Raw genomic sequence first — 26431 nt, forward strand, 5'->3', positions numbered from 1 at the left:
GAGTTGTTCGCTCGGTATTTTTCATCGCATCGCAGTGAAAATCCACTTAGTACGCATGCGCAATGTTCGCACTGCGACTGCGCCAAGTAACTTTACTATGATGAAAGTAATTTTACTCACGGCTTTTTCATCGCTCCGGCGATCGTAATGTGATTGACAGGAAATGGGTGTTACTGGGCGGAAACACGGCGTTTCAGGGGCGTGTGGCTGAAAACGCTACCGTTTCCGGAAAAAACGCAGGAGTGGCCGGGGAAACGGTGGGAGTGCCTGGGCGAACGCTGGGTGTGTTTGTGACGTCAACCAGGAACGACAAGCACTGAAATGATCGCACAGGCAGAGTAAGTCTGAAGCTACTCTGAAACTGCTAAGTAGTTAGTAATCGCAATATTGCGAATACATCGGTCGCAATTTTAAGAAGCTAAGATTCACTCCCAGTAGGCGGCGGCTTAGCGTGTGTAACTCTGCTAAATTCGCCTTGCGACCGATCAACTCGGAATGAGGGCCGTAATCCGCCGAATTCGCAGTAGTTGGGAATAAGGTAAGCCCCGTTTCAATGATGGTGGGTGAAAGCTGGCAAAATGCAAGAGGTTGTTTCTATCGGTAGGTTTGCTAAATAATGATGTATAAACACGGCCGTCACTGATAGATATGTTGACATCAAGATACTGTATTGATTGTTCACTCATGGTATAAGTGAATTTCACCGGATGATTCCTACCATTATGGGTGTCGATGATCTGTTTTAGCCGTTCAGGACTACCCTTCCATATGATGAGTAAATCATCTATGTAGCGGTAGTAACTGATAATATCAGCAGCTATCGTAGGGTCATCGAAGAACACCTCCTGTTCCACTTGGAACATGAAGATGTTCGAGTACGATGGGGCCACAGGGGACCCCATCGCACACCCAGTTTGCTGTAAATAGCATCCATCATATGGAAGGGTAGTCCTGAACGGCTAAAACAGATCATCGACACCCATAATGGTAGGAATCATCCGGTGAAATTCACTTATACCATGAGTGAACAATCAATACAGTATCTTGATGTCAACATATCTATCAGTGACGGCCGTGTTTATACATCATTATTTAGCAAACCTACCGATAGAAACAACCTCTTGCATTTTGCCAGCTTTCACCCACCATCATTGAAACGGGGCTTACCTTATTCCCAACTACTGCGAATTCGGCGGATTACATCTGATCCTGAGTTAGCTGAGGCACAAATGTCCACTATGATTGATAAATTCCGTTGTAGAGGCTACCCTATGCAGCTACTGCAACAAGCTAAATTGAAAGTTATGGCATTAGACCGAGCCCAACTATTACAACAGGAATCTAGATGTCCCAAAGCGAGAAAATCATCCCATGGGTAGGCCAATTTAGCCCCGCTAGTAAAGAAATCAACCAGGTGTCTAAGACACTGTGGAATATTGTGCAATCGGATCCCGATTTAGATCTGCATGACACACGCCTCATGTCCTGCTATACTCGGCGGCGTAACATAAGGGATATTTTGGTTAAATCGGATATTACTCCTAAACCCCAAACCAATATGTGTTCTAACCCCCGCGGATGCATCCGCTGTACTTGTGTCACCTGCCAGTTTATGATTGGTGGTAGGACCTTCCAGCATCCCCTCACTGGCCGCTCTCGGACTATTAATTTTACCTTGACATGCTCATCGAAATTAGTTGTTTACCAGCTTTTATGCCCCTGTGGGCTGTCATACATTGGTAAGACCGAACGTATGTTCAAGGAACGTATGGCAGCCCACAGGTCGGCAATAAAATCAGCTATCGCAAAGGGTTCTAGTGACCAGCCGGTCGCCCGACACTTTGCGTTGGCGCGGCACTCATTAACGTCACTACGCTACCGTATGATAGACCATGTCCCCCCCCTTATACGTGGAGGTGACCGGGGACATAAATTACTGGAATGTGAGGTAAGGTGGATCCATCGGTTGGGCCTTAACGAACAGCTAGGTCTGCATGCACTATTGTGAGGAATCCTTTTGAAAAAAATCTTCCTAAGGGAATTCCAGACATTTACTATATGCTAGCATTTAAACTTAGCTAATGACCATATAGTTGTGGAATTTGCAACACCCATATAGGGTGGCAGTGATTTATGAGCAGCACTCGCTTGGTAGGTAGTGCTTATTTAGCCGCGAAGTGCATATATGTTTCTTATTCCACTATATCAATTTGTCTTGACTAATATTATGTAATGCTAATTTTATTAAGCCTTGGCCGGTTATATATATTCATCTATGTGCCGATCTCTATTTGTATGCGCATAGCACAATGTTCCTTTTTGTGTTTTTGTTGTTTGAAGTTGTTTCTATGGTGATGGGCACTGGCCGATTACGTCACCACATAGCGCCGACGAGCCTGGCGGGTGCCTGAGTTCCGGTAGCGCGTGGTGAGCGACGCACACGCTGGGTATTTAGGTGAGTACACTTTGTTTGCTGTATATGACCTGATGAAAAAGCTATATTAAATTGCTTTGAAACGTTGTCCACACCGAGGACCCCCTTTGCCTATTTGTGATAGCCGCTTGGAGTGCCGCACCAACCCGCTGTATGTATTCATTCCATGTGAGGGCACCCAGCGCTTTTGTGATCCTAATGGGAGAGCCGGACCTGCCTGCTGTATATATATATATATATATATATATACGCATCCCTAAAATAGGGTTTAATTAGATACGATAATAGGCACTCCAACTTTGTGACTTACAACATAACTTACAAATCTCGGTGCGGGTTACCCTCCAGAACTGGTGGAAGCTTTTTGCCTGACCAGTACTGGAACTTTTAGATATCTAATACTATTCAATGTTCACCACTCAGGGACCCATTTACAGTATTTTGTACTTGCTGGTGTTTACAAAGGAACAAAGATTGTCTATTTCCATAGACAAAACGGCCCAGCTGGTTTCTATTTCTTGCCAAATTTGTTTTGATATGTAGCATTAAGCGAGGGAAATGGACAAATTTTTTAAAATAGAAAATATTTCTTAGATTTCATAAATATAACTGACTGCGGGCAGGATTTGCTGGGATTCATCTCATTTTCCGAGACACTTGAAAGCAGCAGAAAGTAGGTATTTCAGTTTAATCAGAACTATGTCAAACTATGGGATTCTGAATAGACTTTTCCAAAAATATTATGAATCCCAGATTGTGCAGCTGTCGGATGGCAAAGATTCAGTTTTCAATCGGCATGTCGCAGGACTGCGTGTGGAATTCAACATATAAAGAAGCACTAGAACGGAGAGGCACAAAAGGAGCTCACGTCATTCAGAAATAGGTTAAGTATAGTTACTATAGGATACAACTGTGTTTATGTGGGTGGGCAATCAAGAGGTCTACTTGATATATATAAGCCCATAAGCCATAGAAAATGTGCGTTAGCACTGGAAATAGGTTTTCTCCCAATTTTACACACCTCCATCGGTGGCTTCTCAATCGAAGTATGGGGGAACCTGCTTATGGAAAGGAGGTCTGTGGTTGCGAAGAGGGATCCAAGCAGCTCTTCCTGCTGCCTTTCACTGCGTGACCTTTGGCTGTATGCATGCATGACCTCAGGTCACATGCGCAGCAGGCTGGCACAGGGATGGTAAGTATCACTGCTACGGTATCCGGTCTTTAGGTTGACACTCATTAGGTCGACATGGCAAAGATCGACACATGATAATGTCGACGTGCATTTTTCACATGTAAAAAAAACTTTTTCATACTTTACGATCCACGTGGACTAGGATTGGGAATAGTAACCTGAGCCGAGCGCAGCGGCACCTTGCCCGAAGGAACACGGTGCACTAATTGGGGTTCCCGGTCACTTTACGAAGAAAACGACACCCAACAAAAAACAAAACCATGTCGACCTATTTCATGTGTTGACCTAGTCACGGTCGACCCTAACGATCCACACCCCACTGCTACTGAAGCTTTTCTCAGCAGTTGTCTCCTCACCGGAGCAATGCTCAGCAATTAAGTATCCCCAGCGCAATGTGCCACAAATTGGATACTTAATCCAGCGCCCAATGGTGACTAGGCCCCTAAATGTATTAATTTTGACTACAAAATATTTGCATTGATTCTGTGATTTTTAGACATGTTCTTCTAATGTCAAGCACATCTGTGTTACCCTTGGATATGACACACCACTTCTGCGTTAAATACAATTAGAAGCAGCTACATGCTGTATTCAAGTAAATAAAAATAAACAAATGTACATGTGATACAGAGCGAATACAGCGGCAGCTGGCGTAGCACATCTTATGGTTTCTGTCTGGAATAAACCAGGTGCAGGTGTTGCTGACCGGAAAGCAGCTTAAGCTGTGAATATGGGCATAAACAGCACCTATATGTCATGATATAAATGCACAGCACAAAACACAAAAGCTACATATAGGCCCCTTTAAGGATATCTTGATGCTGTACGAGCCCAGTGTACAGGTGACTGGTCTATTATAGTATGTGTCCCTCTACTAATAGGCACATTTTACGATGTCAGGATTCCAATATTTTGGCAAACAGGACGTAACTCCTAAGCGGGTTCTCCATCTGCAGACTACAACCAGCAAATCAAATAACCAGTTTGTTTCCCTTTATATGTTATAATTTCTGAGCAGGAGGGGGGAGGGAGGGGAGGTGATTGGAGGACACAATAGTACAGCACAGTTAAACTGAAAGGAAAAATAGGATTTTAATACCTACCGGTAAATCCTTTTCTCCTAGTCCGTAGAGGATGCTGGGGACTCCAAAAGGACCATGGCGTATAGACGGGATCCGCAGGAGACATGGGCACACTAAAAGACTTGGACTGGGTGTGAACTGGCTCCTCCCTCTATGCCCCTCCTCCAGACCTCAGTTATAGGAACTGTGCCCAGGGGAGACGGACATTTTGAGGAAAAGGATATTTGTTAAACTAAGGTTGAGATACATACCAGCTCACACCACAACACACCGTACAACTGGATTAGCAAGAATACCAGATTACACTATGAACGAAAAGAACAGCAACAAGCTGAACGTAACCGATACACAACCATCGTGTAACCGAAAACAACAACCAATAATACAACTGCAAGTAACAGTACACACTGGGATGGGCGCCCAGCATCCTCTACGGACTAGGAGAAAAGGATTTACCGGTAGGCATTAAAATCCTATTTTCTCTTACGTCCTAGAGGATGCTGGGACTCCAGAAGGACCGTGGGGTTTATACCAAAGCTCCAGACCGGACGGGAGAGTGCGGACGACTCTGCAGCACCGATTGAGCAAACATGAGGTCCTCCTCAGCCAGGGTATCAAACTTATAGAACTTAGCAAAAGTGTTTGAACCCGACCACGTAGCTGCTCGGCAAAGTTGAAGTGCCGAGACCCCTCGGGCAGCCGCCCAAGATAAGTCCACCTTTCTGGTAGAATGGGCCTTTACTGACTTCGGCAACGGCAACCCAGCTGAAGAATGAGCGCGCTGAATCGTATTACAAATCCAGCGTGCAATAGTCTGCTTGGAAGCAGGATTTCCAATCTTGTTGGAAGCATACAGGACAAACAGTGTTTCCGTTTTCCTAACAAGAGCCGTTCTGGCGACATAAATTTTCAAAGCTCTTACGACATCAAGAGACTTTGGGACTGCGACAGCCTCCGTAGCCACAGGTACCACAATAGGTTGATTTATGTGAAACGAAGAAACCACCTTCGGCAGAAATTATTGACGAGTCCTCAATTCCGCTCTATCCACATGAAAAATCAAATATGGGCTCTTGTGAGACAAAGCCGCCAATTCTGACACACGTCTGGCAGACGCCAAGGCCAAAAGCATGACCACTTTCCAAGTGAGGAACTTTAACTCATCCTTTCGCAAAGGTTCAAACCAGTGAGACATAAGAAACTGTAACACCACTTCAAGATCCCACGGTGCCACGGGTGGCACAAATGGAGGATGGATATGCAGCACTCCCTTCACGAAAGTCTGAACCTCAGGAAGGGCGGCCAATTCTTTTTGAAAGAAAATAGATAAAGCCAAAATCTGCACTTTGATGGAACTCAATTTCAGGCCTGCATCCACGCCTGCCTGCAAAAAATGGAGGAAACGACCCAAGTGAAACTCCTCCGCCGGAGCTGTTTTGGTTTCATACCACGACACATATTTTCTCCAAATACAGTGATAATGTTTCGCCATGACCTCCTTTCTAGCCTTAAGGAGAGTGGGGATGACTTCCCCGGGAATACCTTTACGAGCTAGTATTTGGCGTTCAACCTCCACGCCGTCAAACGCAGCCGCGGTAAGTCCGGAAACATGCACGGCCCCTGCAGTAACAGGTCCTCTTTTAGAGGAAGCGGCCAAGGATCTTCTACGAGTAATTCCTGAAGATCCGGATACCAGGCGCTCCGTGACCAATCTGGAACGACGAGTATTGCCTGAGCCCTTGTTCGTCTTATGATCCTCAGCACTCTTGGAATGAGAGGAAGCGGGGGGGGGGGGGGGGGGGGGGGGGGACACATACACCGACTGAAACACCCACGGAGTTACCAGGGCGTCCACTGCACTGGCTTCAGGGTCCTTTGACCTGGAACAATACCTCGGAAGCTTCTTGTTGAGGCGAGACGCCATCATGTCTATTTGAGTAATTCCCCAACGTCTTGTCACTTCTGCAAACACCTCTGGATGAAGGGCCCACTCTCCTGGATGGAGATCGTGTCTGCTGAGAAAGTCTGCTTCCCAGTTGTCCACGCCCGGAAGGAAAACTGCTGACAGAGCGCTCACGTGCTGTTCCGCCCAGCGGAGAACTCTTGTGGCCTCCGCCATTGCCGCCCTGCTCTTTGTTCCACCCTGGCGGTTTATGTACGCCACCGCTGTTATGTTGTCCGACTGGATCAGGGCAGGTAGACCTTGAAGAAGGTTCTTCGCTTGCAGGAGGCCGTTGTAAATGGCTCTTAACTCCAGAACATTTATGTGGAGACAAGATTCCTGGCTTGACCATTTTCCCTGGAAACTTCTTCCTTGTGTGACTGCACCCCAGCCTCGGGGACTTGCATCTGTGGTCAGTAGGAGCCAATCCTGGATTCCGAATCGGTGTCCCTCTAGAAGGTGAGAACCTTGCAGCCACCACAGGAGAGAAATTCTGGCCCTGGAAGAAAGACTTATTTTCCGGTGCATGTGCAGGTGAGACCCGGACCATTTGTTCAGCAGATCCCACTGAAACACCCGGGCATGAAACCTGCCAAACGGAATGGCTTCGTAAGCCGCAACCATCTTCCCTAGCACTCGAGTGCATTGATTAATCGACACTCTTGCTGGTCTCAGAATCTCCTTGACCATGGTCTGGATTTCCAGAGCTTTTTCCCGCGGAAGAAACACCCTCCGTAGTTCCGTGTCGAGGATCATGCCAAAGAAGGGCAGCCGAGTTGTCGGAATCAAGTGAGACTTTGGCAAATTTAGAATCCAACCATGATGTTGCAGAACCGTCAGGGAGAGTTCCACATTTCTTAGCAACTGCTCTTTTGATCTCGCCTTTATCAGGAGATCGTCCAAGTACGGGATAATTGTGACCCCCTGCTTGCGTAGGAGTACCATCATTTCCGCCATCACCTTGGTGAAGACCCTCGGGGACGTGGAAAGCCCAAACGGCAAAGTCTGAAATTGGTAATGACAATCCTGCACCGCAAATCTTAGGAAGGCCTGATGAGGAGGATATATCGGGACGTGTAAGTAGGCATCCTTTATGTCAACTGACGCCATAAAATCCCCCCCTTCTAGGCTGGAGATCACAGCTCGAAGAGATTCCATTTTGAACTTGAAAGTTTTCAAGTATGGATTGAGGGATTTTAGGTTCAGAATCGGTCTGACCGAGCCGTCTGGCTTCGGCATGACAAAGAGGCTCGAATAGAACCATTCCCCCCGTTGGGACGGGGGAACCGGGACAATAACCCTCAGTTGACACAGCTTTCGTATCGCAGCATTTACCACTTCTCTTTCTGGAAGAGAAACTGGCAAGGCCGATTTTAAAAAACGGCGGGGGGGCATCTCCTGAAACTCCAGTTTGTACCCTTGGGACACTATGTCTAAGACCCAAGGATCCAGGGCCGATTGAAACCAGACCTGACTGAAGATTCGGAGACGGCCCCCCACCGGCATGGACTCCCGCAGAGGCGGGGGAGGACTTCTGGTCCTGGGCGCCAGACACAGCAGGCGACCTTTTTCCCCTTGCTCTACCCTTTGAAGCGAGGAAGGACGAGCCCTTTCCTTTTTTGTATTTATTAGGCCGAAAGGACTGCATCTGATAATGGGGCGCCTTTTTCTGTTGTGTGGGAACATAAGGAAGAAAAGATGACTTACCCGCAGTAGCGGTAGACACCAGGTCAGCAAGGCCGTCACCAAACAAGACACTACCTTTAAAAGGGAGACCTTCCATAGCTTTTTTGGAGTCGGCATCAGCATTCCATTGATGAATCCACAGCGCCCTCCTGGCCGAGACCGCCATGGCATTGGCCCTTGATCCCAAGAGGCCAATATCCCTCGCCGCATCCTTTAGGTAATCTGCAGCGTCCTTGATATAACCAAGAGTCAAAAGAATGTTATCCTTATCAAGGGTATCCATGTCAGAAGCTAAATTATCAGCCCACTTAGCAATAGCACTACTCACCCACGCCGACGCCACAGCAGGCCTGAGGAGTGCACCAGTAGTAACGAAAATGGCCTTCAATGTTGTCTACTGCTTGCGATCCGCCGGATCCTTGAGGGCAGCCGTGTCAGGAGACGGAAGCGCCACCTTTTTGGACAGTCGGGACAGAGCCTTGTCCACATTGGGAGACGACTCCCATTTCTCCCTGTCGTCAGAGGGGAAAGGATATGCCATAAAAATTCTGCCACCTTTTGTCAGGCGACTCCCAAGCCTTTTCACAAAGAGCGTTCAGTTCATGAGAGGGGGGAAATGTCACCTCAGGCTTTTTTCCCTTATACAAACAAACCCTCGTATCTGGAACAGCAGGCTCTTCAGAAATATGTAAAACAACTTTAATACTCTTAACCACTTTCGGATGTAAACTGGCCTCATTGAAGTCGACACTGGAATCAGAGTCTGTGTCAGTATCTGTATCCACCATCTGGGTAAATGAACGTTTTTGTGACCCTGAGGGCGTCTGTACCTGAGACAAAGCGTCCTCCGTGGATTTTCTCCATGTCGGTGTCTGAGAATCAGATTTATCTAGCCTCTTAGACAATAATGCCACATTTGCATTCAATGTACTCAACATATTCACCCAATCAGCAGTCGGCTGTGCCGACAGTGTCATTCCCAAATCCTTCTCCGCACCCCCAGTAACTTCCTCCGGGAAGGAGCACTCAGCCTAAGACATGTCGACACGCAGTACCGACACACTTACACCGGCCAAAAGGGGACAGACCCACAGGGAAGCCTGTAGAGAGAACACAGAGGGAGTATGCCAGCTCACACCCCAGCGCCCATATACTACTAAATAAATAATATATGATGGCTGCGCTGTAAATACATATACATATATAGCACCAAATTGCCTGTGCGCCCCCCCCCCCCCCCCCCAACACACCCCCCCCCCCCCCCCCCCGTTTTGCTCCCTTGTACTTGTAAGGAGAGTGGAGGTCCGGGCCAGCGTCTCTGCATGCACTGTGAAGAGATAAAATGGCGCTGGTAAGCTGTGCGGCTAAGCCCCGCCCCTTCCCGCCACGCTGTAGTCCCGCTTAAATGTAAAATTTTTTATACTTGCGGGGGTCTCGTACACAGTGCCCGGGCACTGAATATGTATTTTGCCAGTCAAAAGAATCTCAGTAACTTGCTGCCCAGGGCGCTCCCCCCCAGCGCACCCGGTGAGTGCCGTTGGTGTGTGTGTGTGGGAGCATGGAGCGCAGCGCGACCGCTGCGCTGTACCTCCGTTACTGAAGTCTTCTGCCGTCACTGAAGTCTTCTGCCTTCTGCATACTCACCCGGCTTCTTAATAAAAAAGCCTAACATAAAGTAACCTTCATAACCTTCAGTGCTTCCCTATCTAATTACATCCTCTGTAGAGTATTCATAACATCACATATCTTGTCTTTCTTTAGTCTCACACCCACCTGACACTTGGCCAACTTTGTGGGGTATCATCATACAACCCATTAAGAACCTAGCAATCTAGTGGACCATTATGCAATAGGTAGCATCTATCCTTGTGTATCTATGCCTATTTCCCTATAGATTGTAAGCTTGCGAGCAGGGCCTTCCTACCTCTATATGTTTGTTTTTACCCAGTTTTGTTCTATTACTGTTGCTCTAATTGTAAAGCGCAACGGAATATGCTGCGCTATATAAGAAACTGTTAATAAATAAATAAAGTCTTTCCAGAGAAACTCAGTAGAGCTCCCCTAGTGTGTGTCCAGTCTCTCCTAGGCACAGAATCTAACTGAGGTCTGGAGGAGGGGCATAGAGGGAGGAGCCAGTTCACACCCAGTCAAAGTCTTTTAGTGTGCCCATGTCTCCTGCGGATCCCGTCTATACCCCATGGTCCTTTTGGAGTCCTCAGCATCCTCTAGGACGTAAGAGAAATTACCAATTCGTTGCTATGGGTTACTTCTGATTTTTTTTTGTAGTCACCTGTTTCCATTAGATTTGCCCCCCAATATCTTTATTTAATGCTGTGACTAGCTACTTCCAACTGAAATGTTACTCTAACCACACTGCCTTTTATATGAAATGGTTTAACACACTGTTGTGCCCAAACTATGCATTGATTCATGCCTTCCATACCAGTAATCAGTATAATTAAGGGGCGAAGGTAAACTCAGGGAAATGCTTACGGTACTTACGAGCTATAATTATATTTTTCGTTAGCTGCTGTGATTGCATTATTTACATAATGTGTGTATATAAAATTACATTTTATTACAAAACGATTGAAGCACAAGTATTCAACTCTGGTATATCCTGCCTGCAATTGTAAGTGTCTAATTATGTCAGCGCTCAGTGCATTAGCATTGTTTGTACTGATGCATATTTATATGGATGCAGCAACTTTATGTGATTTGAGGTAGGTTCATGGTGTACTGTGCCATTAGGCAAACCACATGGAGTCTTGGATTGTTCGGAAAGCCGGCAGTCGCAGACAGCAATTAGCACAAAGACTGTGCAGCAATATCTGTCCTTGGATGACGTTCTGCTTTCCTTTTCTTTTTTCACGTTGAACAAACTTTTTTGATATTCAACAGAGAAAAAGCTTTGATGTTAGCCGATTTGTTAAAACACAAAGGAAACAAGCAAGTACATGCTTATGTTTATGTTTGCACAAACACATACAGGTGTGTCCTCAAACACCTACAGAAGCCGCCAGACGCGAGTGAGCCGTGTGAGGTCTCTTTCGCCCGAATGTGCATCTTCGTCGCAATCGGATGCGACAAAACCGCTTTATGAGACTGCATTGATTCATTTGATATGCAACACTGTATAATACTGGTATATCTGTGTGTGACGGAGCCTGAATCTATGCACAAAGCACAACGGAACGTGGCGTGAAACAGAGCCGCAGCTGCTACATCGTAGCCCTTTGTATACAGTCTCACTCGCACACAGATATACTTGTGTCGCATATCAAATGAATGAGTGCAGTCTCGTGAAGCAGTTTTGTTGCATTATTATATTGTGATTAAGATGCACATTCAGAAAAACTCAGATCGGCTCTCAGTAAATATATTCCTCGGTGCGCCAAGAAAGGGTGTTTGGTGCAACGGTAGCAATAGTGTATGAGGACACATATGCACACGGTTATGGTATAATAGGTTGACAGTCAAAAGGTCAACATGCATACAGTAAGGTCGATATGTGAAAAAGGTCAACACTGAAATGGTCGACACATGAAAAGTTTGACGCCATTTTTTCATTTTTTTGGGGTGTCAAATTTTACCTTCCAGCACATGGAACCCCAATCAGTTCACTGCTTCGCTCGCCATGCTTCGGCCAGGTTACCGTTCCCAATTGTAGTCCAAGTGGAGGGTAAAGAATGAAAAAAGTTGAAAAAATTAAAAGAATTCTAAAAAACTCATGTCGACCATATGCCATGTCGACCATTTGAACCTGTCAACCTTTTCGCCATGTCAACCATTTGGTGTCACCCTATTGACTCTCAACCTATCATCCGGAAACCATGCACACATAAATAATATATACTTAAACAATATAGAAATAATATATAACAATGTCATTTTAACAGAGTTTTATTGATAAGAGTTACAAGAACCAAACAGATACACAGGTACTTATTACAATACTGCACTGGAAATGCCATATGTGGCATAAGTAAATGAGAAATAACAGACAATGGGGGTAATTCCAAGTTGATCGCAGCAGGACATTTTTTAGCATTTGGGCAAAACCATGTGCACTGCAGGGGGGGGGGGGGCAGATATAACATTTGCAGAGAGAGTTAGATTTGGGTGGGTTATTTTGTTTCTGTGCAGGATAAATACTGGCTGCTTTATTTTTACACTGCAATTTAGATTGCAGATTGAACACACCACACCCAAATCTATCTCTCTCTGCACATGTTAAATCTGCCCCCCCTGCACTGCACATGGTTTTGACCAACTGCTAAAAAATTTCCTGCTGCGATCAACTTGGAATTACCCCCCAATGCTTTTTGAATCTCACAAGTCACCATTGAGTTTTGTAGCCAGACACTTGATACTTCTAAACAGTTTATGGAACATTAAGGTAACATATTTACATAATCTAAATTAGTGTGGGTTATATGTTCAAAGAGGGATGTAGTTAATATACCGGCTGTCGGGATCCTGGTGTTCAGGATCCCGACGCCGGAATCCCGACAACCGGCAAAATGCCGGCGGACAGAATACCGACTGCCTCCCGGTATTTCCACTCGGGTGGTGGATCCACGCCACCATCCGAGGTAGAATAGAACCTCGTGGCGAACGCGTGAAGGGACTCACTCTGCTTGCTGCCGGTATTACGGATGGCAGGATACGCAGGGATATCGTATCCAACCCGTTCAAATGTATATGTACCAGCCAGGAATGAAGTTATTTTAATTAAAATGCAAGGATGGAACTAATGTCTCAAGTAATTTAAACAACTGTAATCAATAAAGTTGTTCTGATAGGGTCTATTGTGCAGGACTGAAGGTGTGTGCGGAGCACCTGACTGGATGTGGCCAATCACACGACTGCAGCTACAGTGTGCCGAAGACTAACACACACACACACACACACACACACACACACACACACACACACACACACACACACACACACACACACACACCCCTTCTGTACCTTAACTATGGTTCTTGTAGATTCTGACCGTTCAAATTCTTAAGAGATCTCACATCTATCTTATGTTATGTTCAAAATAAAACTGGGTAACAAGATTTATGGTTTGAATGTATGATGTTCATCTTTAAGGTAGGACCATGATCAGACTTGTTTCTATTGCTCTGCCCAGTAAATTTAGAGATGTAAATGTAATGATGCTTCATTATAGTCCAATGTTGTCTGATCCCTGGTGATGTTACCTTAGCACAGGTATTTTAAGAATATACATGACTTCATCCGCCTACAGCTGTCGGATGAAGTCAAGAAACGTTCAGATGTCATCACTAGGATATTACGGAACCCTACAAACACATGAAAGTAGTTCTCCTACCAAGGTCTGTAATATCAGAAACATTCATAGTAATCTGTAGGGATCAGTTCCAGCATCATATACACATGCTGTCTCTGCTGTGACTCCTACGTGGTCTGGATAAAGCAAGTGAGAACGAGTCTTCATCAAATCTTGGAAAACAGAGATTGATTTAATACTGCCTCTAGTTAGTAACAATACCTAGAGAACATTGGGGCAGATGTATTAACCTGGAGAAAGCATAAGGAAGTGATAAACCAGTGATATATCAAGGGGATAAATAAACCAGCCAATCAGCTCCATTATGTAAATTAACAGTTAGGATCTGATTGGCTGGTGCCTTTATCACCTTGCATTTATCACTGGTTTATCACTTCCTTATGCCTTCTCCAGGTTCATACATCTGCCCCAGAGTTTGATATATAAAAATGAATAGACGTTTAACATTAGTACTTGTTTCGCTATGGGATACTCTACAGATAGCAGGAACATTATTAGGTCGATGTCTCAGTCAGTGCAGCCCGCACATTCAGGACTCAATTAATGCAATTTTTTGGACCGCTGAAGTTTTAACCTCTTTGGCTGGCCATCAGTAGGCCGCCTGGCATCTTCACGGGTTCTTTCTTCAGGTATGCTATTGGACAATAAGCCTAGCTTGTTCTCACTAGTGATTGGCTCAATTTTATTAACCTCTGCTGTCTTTCCTGCTTGCACTACTGCGCCAACGGTGACTGTTGACAGCTTCTGAATGTTACGGATCCTTAGAGCTAAAGGTATGTTCTCTACAGGTTCTGCTGCCCCCTTGTCAGCTGTGCTTAGAAACGTATCATCCCTTAAATCTGCTTTCTTACAGCCGAGCGTAGTTTTCCCTTCCGAGCTGTGCCGTCTCCTCTTCTGTTGCGTAATACTTGTTCGGAGAGTTTGTTTTTGTTTTGGCAATGCTGACTCACAGATCCAGGAAAGAGCCTTGCTCGGCTCCTGTGCCTGTAACCGCTCTGTAGGGCTGAGTCTCTGTTGGCTGCTAGCAGTGCATGGCTGGCTGTGATTAACATCATTTTCCACTTCAGTATCAGGAAACCCAGAGCTGCTCTGAGCAGTATTTATGCAGTCCTCTGCTTGCTCCGCACTCCTACTCTCTGATTCAGATTGCGGATTACTCTTGTTTCCTTTCTCGGAGTCCGCTTGCCGAAGACGAGAGCGAGCGTCACAGTCCCTGCCAAACTTGGAGCAGTCATTCTTTGTAGGTTTTACCTTCTTTACTCTGTAAAAAAAGAAAGAAAAAAACAAGATTTGTTCTTCCCTCTACCGGTAATTTATTATGAATTTAATAGGCTCGCAAAACATCTGTCCCGTAACATAACAGAGCTGCCATACATATATCACCGTGACGAGAAACATTGTTTGCAGTGGAGGAATCGTATCATACTCCATAATCTGATTTTCTCTCGACATGCGGGGATATACATATATACATATTTAGTCACTCGGCTATGGAGAAGTTCAGATTGTACTGACTAAATTTGTTACAGATGTTAAGGTCAATATTGCATACCGGGATCACGTTTCAGTAGAGGCTGAATAAAATATTATAGCACAAATAGGGCTTTTTAAGGAATGCATCCCAAGATACTTAATGATATTACTCAATACGCATTAAGACAGTGCCATAATTTTTTTCACCGTGTATGTAAGAACGGAGATGGAACCGCTAGGGGCCTAGAACAGTGTATAATCAATCTAGTTTATCAACTGTGTTTGCCACATGCCAAGCTTTTTACACAACCCGAAACGGAGCTATGCAAATGAGCGGCCCCTAAACGTGACTGGGGGCGGGGGGGTATGACATCATCGGAGAACAGCTGTCCCAACTTTGTTTCTTGATGACACAATGCAGCTTAGCAGCAATTCCACCTAGGGTTGTCTGGCAAACATTGCTACACAGTTTTGGAATGGAAGGCTGAGATTCAGACATCACAATCACCTCATGATATCGTCACCTCGGAGGAGAACTTACATGTTTTTCAGCACAGCTTGCTTCCCGGCTGCGGCGGATAATAAGTTGTTTATTTCGCTTTCCCTGTGTTCAGCAAAATACTCGGATGTTCCGCTGGAAGCCTCCTTCTATGTAATTACAGAGAGAATAAAACGGTGACATAAAAGCAGACGTTACTTTGGAAACTGACCCAGGAAAAGCTGTATTACGAGATGAAAGTTCAGCTCTTTTTGTCCAAGACTTACAGATGTTGCTTGCTGAATTATTCATATTTGAGGGATGGATGGTTTTTAAACGAGTCCTGGTGCTAATGAGGCAATAAATGGCTGTTGTGAGCTTCAATTAGGGAGTGACATGATGTTTACCAGGGTTACAGTATAGCTTAAGATTGTGAGAACATTATAGATCGCTTAGTAGTCTCATGACCATGCATATCACCAGGCCTCAGAACTCCAAGGGGACTTGTAATCTAAACAGTGCATGATACACAACTCCTTATACTACTAAACATGTATTGTGTATCATTTTACCAAACACGAATGACAAACAACCATTGGGAAGTGAATGAGAAAGTAGCGTGGGAAATTTAGATGATGAATTCACAGTTTATTATTAGCTGTCTTTTAACAAAAGCAAGAAGTTTCCTTTGTGCCTACCGGATTCCGTCCATTTATAGAGAAGAAGAATTTCCACCATTTGTACAGATGTAGCCATGTGCGATGCGGCATGGCGGTCCAGGCTGCGACTATTCGCAGCTGGCGATTGCTCCATTAATCCCCAATGGAATGAATGGAACGGTCGCTGGCTACGAATAGTCACGGACCAGCGCGCCACACCGCATCGCAGCAAGATGATCATGGCTACATCTGTACCAAACTGCTGCTTTTAAATTGTCCCATGAGTTACGGGTCTATTTATTATGTAGCAATATCACAATCTTCTCTTTCTTTTATCGCTGCTTATGGCAGCAATAGAAACACAGTAATATCCATAATATTAGCAATTCACTGAGGCAGCTGAGAGTAACCCTATGCTGCCAGTCTTGGTGGATTTGCATATGCGTGACCCGCCTTTGCTTTCACACATGTACGGTAAAAAATAGGATTTTAATATCTACCGGTAAATCCTTTTCTCTTAGTCCGTAGAGGATGCTGGGGACTCCAAAAGGACCATGGGGTATAGACGGGATCCGCAGGAGACATGGGCACACTATAAGACTTTGAATGGGTGTGAACTGGCTCCTCCTTCTATGCCCCTCCTCCAGACTCCAGTTAGAGAACTGTGCCCAGGGAGACGGACATTTCGAGGAAAGAATTTATTGTTTAAACACAGTGAGTGTCATACCAGCTCACACCTCGAACATGCCGCAGAACATTCAATAGAACACCAGCCGACGGCATGAAAAATATACAGCAATATGCTGACCGAAAATGTAACACAACCTGTGTGTAAACACGACCAATAATAACATACCGCATGCCATGGCATGAATAACGTCAGCAACAGACTTGACTGAAAAAAAACACCACATGAGTGTAACCACAACCAATAGCTGCAGATACAGTACGCACTGGGACGGGCGCTCAGCATTCTCTACGGACTAACAGAAAAGGATTTACTGGTAGGTATTAAAATCCTATTTTCTCATACGACCTAGAGGATGCTGGGGACTCCCAAAAGGACCATGGGGTTTATACCAAAGCTCCAGACCGGGCGGGAGAGTGCGAACGACTCTGCAGCACCGATTGAGCAAACGTGAGGTCCTCATCAGCCAGGGTATCAAACTTGTAGAACTTGGCAAAGGTGTTTGAACCCTACCAAGTAGCTGCTCGGCAAAGCTGAACCGCCGAGACTCCTCGGGCATCCGCCCAAGAAGAGCCCACCTTCCTGGTAGAATGGGCCTTCACCGACTTCGGTAACGGCAATCCAGCCGTAGAATGAGTATGCCGAATCGTATCCCAGAACCATCGTGCAACAGTCTGCTTAGAAGCAGGGGCCCCAAGTTTGTTGGGGGCATACAGGATAAACAGAGCCTCTGTTTTCCCAATCTGAGCCGTTCTGACGACATAAATATTCAAAGATCTGACTACATCGAGAGACTTCGAATCAGCCAAGGCTTCAGTAGCCACAGGCACCACAATAGGCTGGTTCCTGTGAAACGCAGAAACTACTTTTGGCAGAAATTGTTGCAGAGTTCTCAATTCCGCTCTATCCACCTGGAAGATCAAATAAGGGCTCTAGTGAGACCAAGCCGCTAATTTCGACCCCCGCCTTGCGGACGCCAGGGCCAATAGCATGACCACTTTCCAAGTGGGAAATTTTAACTCAACCTTTCGCAAAGGTTCCAACCAGTCTGACATAAGAAACTGCAACACCACGTTAAGGACCCATGGTGCCACTGGGGGCACAAATGGAGGGTGGATGTGCAGCACTCCTTTCACGAAAGTCTGAACTTCTGGAAGGGTGGCCAATTCTTTTTGAAAGAAAATTGATAAGGCCGAAATCTGCACTTTAACGGAGCCTAAATTTAGGCCTGCCTCCACACCTGCTTGCAAAAAATGGAGAAAACGACAAAGCTGAAAATCTTCCGTAGGAGCTTTCTTGGATTCACACCAAGACACATACTTCCTTAAAGCTTGGCCGTTACTCCTTTCCTAGCCTGAAGCAATGTGGGAATGACTTCACCGGAAATACCCTTTCGGGCTAGGATATGGCGTTCAACCGCCATGCCGTCAACCGCAGCCGCGGTAAGTCTTGATACACGCCTGGTCCTTGCTGTAACAGGTCCTCTCGTAGAGGAAGAGGCCAGGGATCTTCTATGAGTAAGCCTTGAAGATCTGGATACCAAGCCCTCCTTGGCTAGACCGGAACAATGAGGATCGCCTGAACCTTTGTTCTTCTTATGTTTATCACCTTCGGAAAGAGTGAAAGTGGAGGGAACACATAGACCGACTGAAACACCCACGGTGTCACAAGGGCGTCCCCTGCTATTGCTTGAGTGTCCCTTGACCTGGAACAATATCCTTGAAGTTTCTTGTTGAGGGGAGACGCCATCATGTCTAATTGAGGAATCCCCAAAGACTTGTCACTTCTGTGAAAACTTCTTGATGAAGACCCCACTCTCCTGGATGGAGATCGTGTCTGCTGAGGAAGTCTTCCGTTGTCTACACCCGGAACGAAGACCGCTAATAGAGCGTTTACATGCCTTTCCGCTCAGCGGAAAACTTTTTCGGCTTCTGCCATTGCCACTTTGCTCCTCGTTCCGCCCTAGCGGCTTACTTACGCCACCGCTGTTAAGTCGTCCGACAGAATTAAGACGGGCAGATCGCGAAGAAGATGTTCCGTTGTAAATAGCTCTTAATTCAAGAATGCTTATTGCAGACAAGCTTCCTGGCTTGACCTTTTCCCCTGGAAATTCTTCCCCTGGAAAGACTGCTCCCAGCCTCGGAGACTTGTATCCATGGACACCAGGATCTAATCCTGGATCCGCTGTCGCTCCGGCATATCCCAATGTTATCCTGTGGATAACCTGTGGACATAAGAGAAATTACGTTATCAACGGTAAGTTCTTACCATAACGTGTATGTTGACCCTTTAGCTAGGCTCCAGGAGCGACATAGCCTAGTGTGTCCCCTCACTGGTCGGGTCGCCCGACATGGGCGTACACACTGTACAATATCACTTTATTTATGGGTTTGTTTGTTAGTTTTCTCAAATCTGAAGACCAATAAATTAAATTTTTGTTGTTTATTTATTAATTTTTCTCATACGTCCTAGAGGATGCTGGGGACTCCAAAAGGAACATGGGGTATAGACGGGATCCGCAGGAGACATGGGCACACTATAAGACTTAGAATGGGTGTGAACTGGCTCCTCCCTCTATGCCCCTCCTCCTCCAGTTAGACTCTGTGCCCAGAGAGACTGGACACACACTAGGGGGGAGCTCTCCTGAGTTTCTCTGAAAAGACTTTGTTAGGTTTATTATTTTCAGGGATACCTGCTGGCTACAGGCTCCCTGCATCGTGGGAGTGAGGGGAGAGAAGCAGACCTACTTCTTCTGAGTTCAAGGGCTCTGCTTCTTAGGCTGCTGGACACCATTAGCTCCAGAGGGTCTAATCACTTGGTTCGCCTAGCTGCTCGTTCCCGGAGCCGTGCCGTCACCCCCCTCACAGAGCCAGAAGAAAGAAGCCAGGTGAGTATTAGAAGAACAGAAGACTTCAGTGACGGCAGAATACTTCAGAGTCTCTGAGGTACCGTGCAGCGGTCGCGCTGCGCGCCATTGCTCCCACACACAAGAGGCAATACACGGGTGCAGGGCGCAGGGGGGGGCGCCCTGGGCAGCAATTATACCTCATATATACTTCCTGGCAAAGAAGTATACAGTGCATAGGCACTGTATACAGACCCCTGCCAGTAAAAAACGGAAAAATTAGCGGGGCTGAAGCGCGCCGAGGAGGGGGCGTGGCTTAGTCCTCACAACTCTATACAGCTCCATTTTCTTCTCACAGAGACGCTGGCCCGCCAAAACACTGTGAAAAAAAACTAACAGTGTAAAACGGAGAGGGGCACAGTTGCTTAGTGCACTATGGGCTCATATAAGAAGCACTATATATGTATAAATGAGTGTGTGGGTAAGGAGTTGTTAAAAAAGTTTCTGTGTTTTCCATGTCAGAAGCTGGAATCTACCCACTATAGCGATTTAGTACACGTGTGTCGACATGTGTGAGTGCTCTGCCACAAACAGCTTTGGGAATCCCTCTGTCGGCGTTGCCGACTCCTGATGGTACTTGATTCAGTAGATGAAGTGTCAGCATGTCGGTAGTTGCAAGCTTTTCCAAAGTGAACACTGTATGGGAAGACACAGTCGTATGTGGGTGACCCTGTCGGCACCAACTATATTACTGGGTGTAAATTAACATGATAATGTAAAAAACCTGTGTGTGTGTGTGTGTGTGTGTGTATATATATATATATATATATATATATATATATATATGTATGGTACGGATACATTGAGCTGTAGCTTGAGCACAGACATGGTAGTATTTGTGGGGGAGTGATATTAACATTATTTATATATATTTCCCTCAGACCCCTCGGGGTCGCAAGAATGTTATTTTGCCCGGTTACTACTCCCTGTTGTCGACGAATACTATGTTTTATGTCGACCATAATGTTTCCTGGTTAGATCCACAACAATGGCATTCAGTACATGTTCATACACATTAAGAACACATTAATGTCACTAGGGACCCTGCTGTTCCTGACAAAATACATATACGTATGATGTATATATAGAATATGTGTATTTAAATATGTATATTCATATTACGATTTCTAATGAATGTGCTGGTCGCTCTGTTGATAAAGCTCTAGGTCAGCCATGACGAGATGGTCTTAAATCTTCTCGAGGAGTACGAGTGTTTATTCTTTTCCCGCCGTGGATAGAATAAAGTGAAAGTCAACCCCTGGTCTGCATGGGGCCCTATCACAAAGGATCGCATACAGGAAGCTAAGTGATATTATAATTTTATGTTTTGATGATATTTGCATTACATACACATGGGGAAGGGCTTGTATACTGAAATGGTCGGTTACCTTGTTATCCGATATAATTACCCTGGGGAGAGATGGGATATTCCTTAAGTTGGGACTTATCTAGAACATTGCAGCATCAGTGGCGGATTTAGCGGGGGGCGATCAGGGCGAACGCCCCCCCTACATATACCGGCAGCGGGATGGAGGCCGGGTCCTGCTGCGGTATTGGGAACGGGTTGGAGAGCTCTGCAGCGCGGCGGGGGACGAGGAGAGAGAGGAGCGTCCTGACGCGCGTACAGTGACCTCTGATCTGAGCACGCCCCCTCCTTCCTGTACGCGCGTCAGGAGGACGCTCTCTCTCTGTCTTCGTCCTCCGCCTCGCTGCACCGCTCGGCACCCGTTCCCAATATCGCGGCGGGACCCGGCCTCCATCAATGATTAGGTGTGTGTGTGTCCCATTTCTCCCCCCTCCTCTCTTCTCCCGGCATTATGTCCCTGCATTCTGTTGCCTCATTCAGCGTGCTATAATGTGCACTTCGGCTCATACAGTGTGCTATAACGTGAATTTTGGCTCATACAGTGTGCTATAACGTGAATTTTGGCTCATACAGTGTGCTATAACATTGGCTCATACAGTGTGCTATAACGTGAATTTTGGCTCATACAGTGTGCTATAACATTGGCTCATACAGTGTGCTATAAAGTGAATTTTGGCTCATACAGTGTGCTATAAAGTGAATTTTGGCTCATACAGTGTGCTATAATGTGCACTTCGGCTCATACAGTGTGCTATAACATTGGCTCATACAGTGTGCTATAACGTTGGCTCATACAGTGTGCTATAACATTGGCTCATACAGTGTGCTATAACGTTGGCTCATACAGTGTGCTATAACATTGGCTCATACAGTGTGCTATAAAGTGAATTTTGGCTCATACAGTGTGCTATAACATTAGCTCATACAGTGTGCTATAAAGTGAATTTTGGCTCATACAGTGTGCTATAAAGTGAATTTTGGCTCATACAGTGTGCTATAATGTGCACTTCGGCTCATACAGTGTGCTATAACATTGGCTCATACAGTGTGCTATAACGTTGGCTCATACAGTGTGCTATAAAGTGAATTTTGGCTCATACAGTGTGCTATAAAGTGAATTTTGGCTCATACAGTGTGCTATAATGTGCACTTCGGCTCATACAGTGTGCTATAACATTGGCTCATACAGTGTGCTATAACGTTGGCTCATACAGTGTGCTATAAAGTGAATTTTGGCTCATACAGTGTGCTATAACGTTGGCTCATACAGTGTGCTATAACGTTGGCTCATACAGTGTGCTATTAAGTGAATTTTGGCTCATACAGTGTGCTATAACGTTGGCTCATACAGTGTGCTATAACGTTGGCTCATACAGTGTGCTATAAAGTGAATTTTGGCTCATACAGTGTGCTATAACGTTGGCTCATACAGTGTGCTATAACGTTGGCTCATACAGTGTGCTATAAAGTGAATTTTGGCTCATACAGTGTGCTATAAAGTGAATTTTGGCTCATACAGTGTTGTATAAAGTGAATTTTGGCTCATACAGTGTTGTATAAAGTGAATTTTGGCTCATACAGTGTGCTATAACGTTGGCTCATACAGTGTGCTATAACGTTGGCTCATACAGTGTGCTATAAAGTGAATTTTGGCTCATACAGTGTGCTATAACGTTGGCTCATACAGTGTGCTATAATGTGAATTTCAGCTCATACAGTGTGCTTCAATGTTGAATTTCTTTGTAAGAATATCCTTATGTCTATCCCATGCATGTTTAAATTGCCCTACTGTCTTATCCTCTACCACCCCTGATGGAAGGAATGGCGATTCGCCAGTCTGTATCACCAGTGCGCAGGGTTCTCTCTACTAACTGGCAACATTTTATTAGTAATGGCAACAATAGGAAATTTTAGAAGCGAACGGGAAGGGCATTACTAAGTGGGAGGGGCTATGATTAGGGGGAGGAGTCATAATTCTTAAACCGCCCCCCCTAAAAGTTAAGTCTAGATCCGCCACTGTGCAGCATGCACTGACTCCGAGAAATACTGGAGTATCTTCCCTATGAAGGTGTAACCTGGTTTGGGGATGGCTTTGTTAAGTTGATCTCGGCAGATACCACTGGTAAGTCTACCTTCTTGAGCTATGTTCCCTCACAACGGTTGGTGACGCATTTTTTGTGGGATGCAGTAATTTTGACCGGTTGGATACCGTGTTTTCTCTGACGTCCTAGTGGATGCTGGGGACTCCGTAAGGACCATGGGGAATAGCGGCTCCGCAGGAGACTGGGCACAGCTAAGAAAGATTTAGGACTACCTGGTGTGCACTGGCTTCTCCCACTATGACCCTCCTCCAGACTTCAGTTAGAATCCTGTGCCCGGCTGAGCTGGATGCACACTAGGGGCTCTCCTGAGCTCCTAGAGAGAAAGTATATTTTAGGTTTTTTATTTTACAGTGAGATCTGCTGGCAACAGACTCACTGCAGCGAGGGACTAAGGAGAGAAGAAGCGAACCTACCTAACTGGTGGTAGCTTGGGCTTCTTAGGCTACTGGACACCATTAGCTCCAGAGGGATCGACCGCATGGAACCGGCCATTGGTGTTCGGTCCCGGAGCCGCGCCGCCGGACCCCTTACAGAGCCAGAAGCAAGAAGAATCCGGAAAATCGGCGGCAGAAGACATCAGTCTTCACCAAGGTAGCGCACAGCACTGCAGCTGTGCGCCATTGCTCCTCATACACACTTTACACTCCGGTCACTGAGGGTGCAGGGCGCTGGGGGGGGGGGGGGGGGCGCCCTGAGAAGCAATAAATACACCTTGGCTGGCAAATATATCACAATATATAGCCCCAGAGGCTATATATGTGATAAATACCACTGCCAGAATCCATAAAAAAGCGGGAGAAAAGTCTGTCGAAAAAGGGGCGGAGCTATCTCCCTCAGCACACTGGCGCCATTTCTCCCTCACAGCTCCGCTGGAAGAAAGCTTCCTGGCTCTCCCCTGCAGTCTACACTACAGAAAAGGGTAAAAAAGAGAGGGGGGGGGCACTAAATTTAGGCGCAATATACATATAGCAGCTATAAGGGGATATAATTTAGTTAATCCCTGATTTATATAGCGCTCTGGTGTGTGCTGGCATACTCTCTCTCTGTCTCCCCAAAGGGCTTTGTGGGGTCCTGTCTTCTGTCAGAGCATTCCCTGTGTGTGTGCGGTGTGTCGGTACGGCTGTGTCGACATGTTTGATGAGGAGACTTATGTGGAGGAGGAGCAGGTGCCTATAAATGTGTTGTCACCCCCTGCGGGGCAGACACCGGAGTGGATGGACTTGTGGAAGGAATTACGCGAAAGTGTCGACTCCTTACATAAAAAATTTGACGACATGCCAAATGCGGGGCAGCCGGCTTCTCAGCCTGTGCCTGCCCAGACGTCTCAAAAGTCATCAGGGGCTCTAAAACGCCCGCTACCTCAGATGGCAGACACGGATACTGATACCAGTGTCGACGACGAAGAGACTAATGTAATGTCAAATAGGGCCACTCGTTATATGATTGAGGCAATGAAAAATGTTTTACACATTTCTGAGGTGACCCCAGGTACCACAAAAAATGGTATTATGTTTGGGGAGAAAAAACTACCAGTAGTTTTTCCCCCTTCTGAAGAATTGAATGAAGTGTGTGAACTAGCGTGGGCTTCCCCCGATAAAAAATTGGTAATTTCAAAAAAATGACTAATGGCGTACCCTTTCCCGCCAGAGGATAGGTCACGTTGGGAAACACCCCCTAGGGTGGATAAAGCACTTACGCGCTTATCAAAAAAGGTGGCACTGCCGTCCCAGGATACGGCCGCCCTAAAGGAACCTGCTGACAGAAAGCAGGAGGCTCTCCAGAAAGCTATATATACACACACTGGTATTATACTGAGACCAGCTATTGCCTCAGCATGGATGTGCAGTGCTGCAGCTGCATGGTCAGACTCCCTGTCAGAAAACATTGACACCCTAGACAGGGACACTATATTGCTAAACGTAGAGCATATTAAAGACGCTGTCTTTTACATAAGAGATGCACATAGGGATATTTGCCGGCTGGCATCAAAAATAAGTGCACTGTCCATTTGTGCCAGGAGAGGGTTATGGACCCGGCAGTGGACAGGTGATGCAGATTCTAAAAGGCACATGGAAGTTTTGTCTTATAAGGGTGAGGAGTTGTTCGGGGATGGTCTTTCAGACTTCGTGTCCACAGCAACAGCTGGGAAGTCAGCATTTTTGCCACATGTCCCCTCACAACCAAAGAGAGCACCGTATTATCAGGTGCAGTCCTTTCGCCCCCAAAAGAGCAGACGGGGAAGAGGCGCGTCCTTTCTGCCCAGAGGCAGAGGTAGGGGAAAAAAGCTGCAGCATACAGCCACTTCCCAGGAACAAAAGTCCTCCCCCGCTTCTTCTGCTAAGTCTGCCGCATGACGCTGGGGCTCAGCAGGCGTAGCCAGGTACGGTGGGGGGCCGTCTCAAAAACTTCAGCAATCAGTGGGCTCGCTCACAGGTAGATCCCTGGATCCTTCAAGTGGTATCTCAGGGGTACAGGCTGGAATTCGAGACATCCCCCCCCCCCCGCCGTTTCCTCAAATCTGCCTTACCAACGACTCCTTCAGAAAGGGAGGCTGTGTTAGAGGCAATTCACAAGCTGTATTCCCAGCAGGTGATAGTCAAGGTGCCCCTACTTCAACAAGGACGGGGTTACTATTCCACAATGTTTGTGGTACCGAAACCGGACGGTTCGGTGAGACCCATTTTAAAATTGAAATCCTTGAACACATATTTAAGAAAATTCAAGTTCAAGATGGAATCGCTCAGGGCGGTTATTGCAAGCCTGGAAGAGGGAGATTACATGGTATCTCTGGACATCAAGGATGCTTACCTGCATGTCCCCATTTACCATCCTCACCAGGAGTACCTCAGATTTGTGGTACAGGATTGTCATTACCAATTCCAGACGTTGCCGTTCGGCCTGTCCACGGCACCGAGGGTATTTACCAAGGTAATGGCCGAAATGATGATACTCCTTCGGAAAAAGGGAGTTTTAATTATCCCATACTTGGACGATCTCCTGATAAGGGCGAGGTCCAGAGAGCAGTTGTTGGTCGGCGTAGCATTATCTCAGGAGGTGCTACACCAGCACGGTTGGATTCTGAATATTCCAAAGTCTCA

The 26431-nt window shown here is 46.1% G+C and overlaps 1 protein-coding gene across 3 annotated transcripts in view; it reads right to left on the reverse strand.

Moving 5' to 3' along the window:
• Nucleotides 1–14022: 14022 nt before the first annotated feature.
• Nucleotides 14023–26431, reverse strand: part of SLX4IP (SLX4 interacting protein) — a 481037-nt gene continuing 468628 nt past the window's right edge. For all 3 annotated transcript variants that reach the window (XM_063918550.1, XM_063918548.1, XM_063918549.1), the window contains 2 exons: nucleotides 15677–15783; nucleotides 14023–14923 (listed from right to left, as the gene is read on the reverse strand). In XM_063918550.1, the coding sequence (XP_063774620.1) occupies nucleotides 14203–14923; nucleotides 15677–15783 (828 nt within the window). In that variant the 3' untranslated portion in view covers nucleotides 14023–14202. The remainder of the gene's footprint in view (nucleotides 14924–15676; nucleotides 15784–26431) is intronic.

Source organism: Pseudophryne corroboree, chromosome 4, assembly GCF_028390025.1.
Source record: "Pseudophryne corroboree isolate aPseCor3 chromosome 4, aPseCor3.hap2, whole genome shotgun sequence".
Classification (NCBI taxonomy): Eukaryota; Metazoa; Chordata; class Amphibia; order Anura; family Myobatrachidae; genus Pseudophryne; species Pseudophryne corroboree.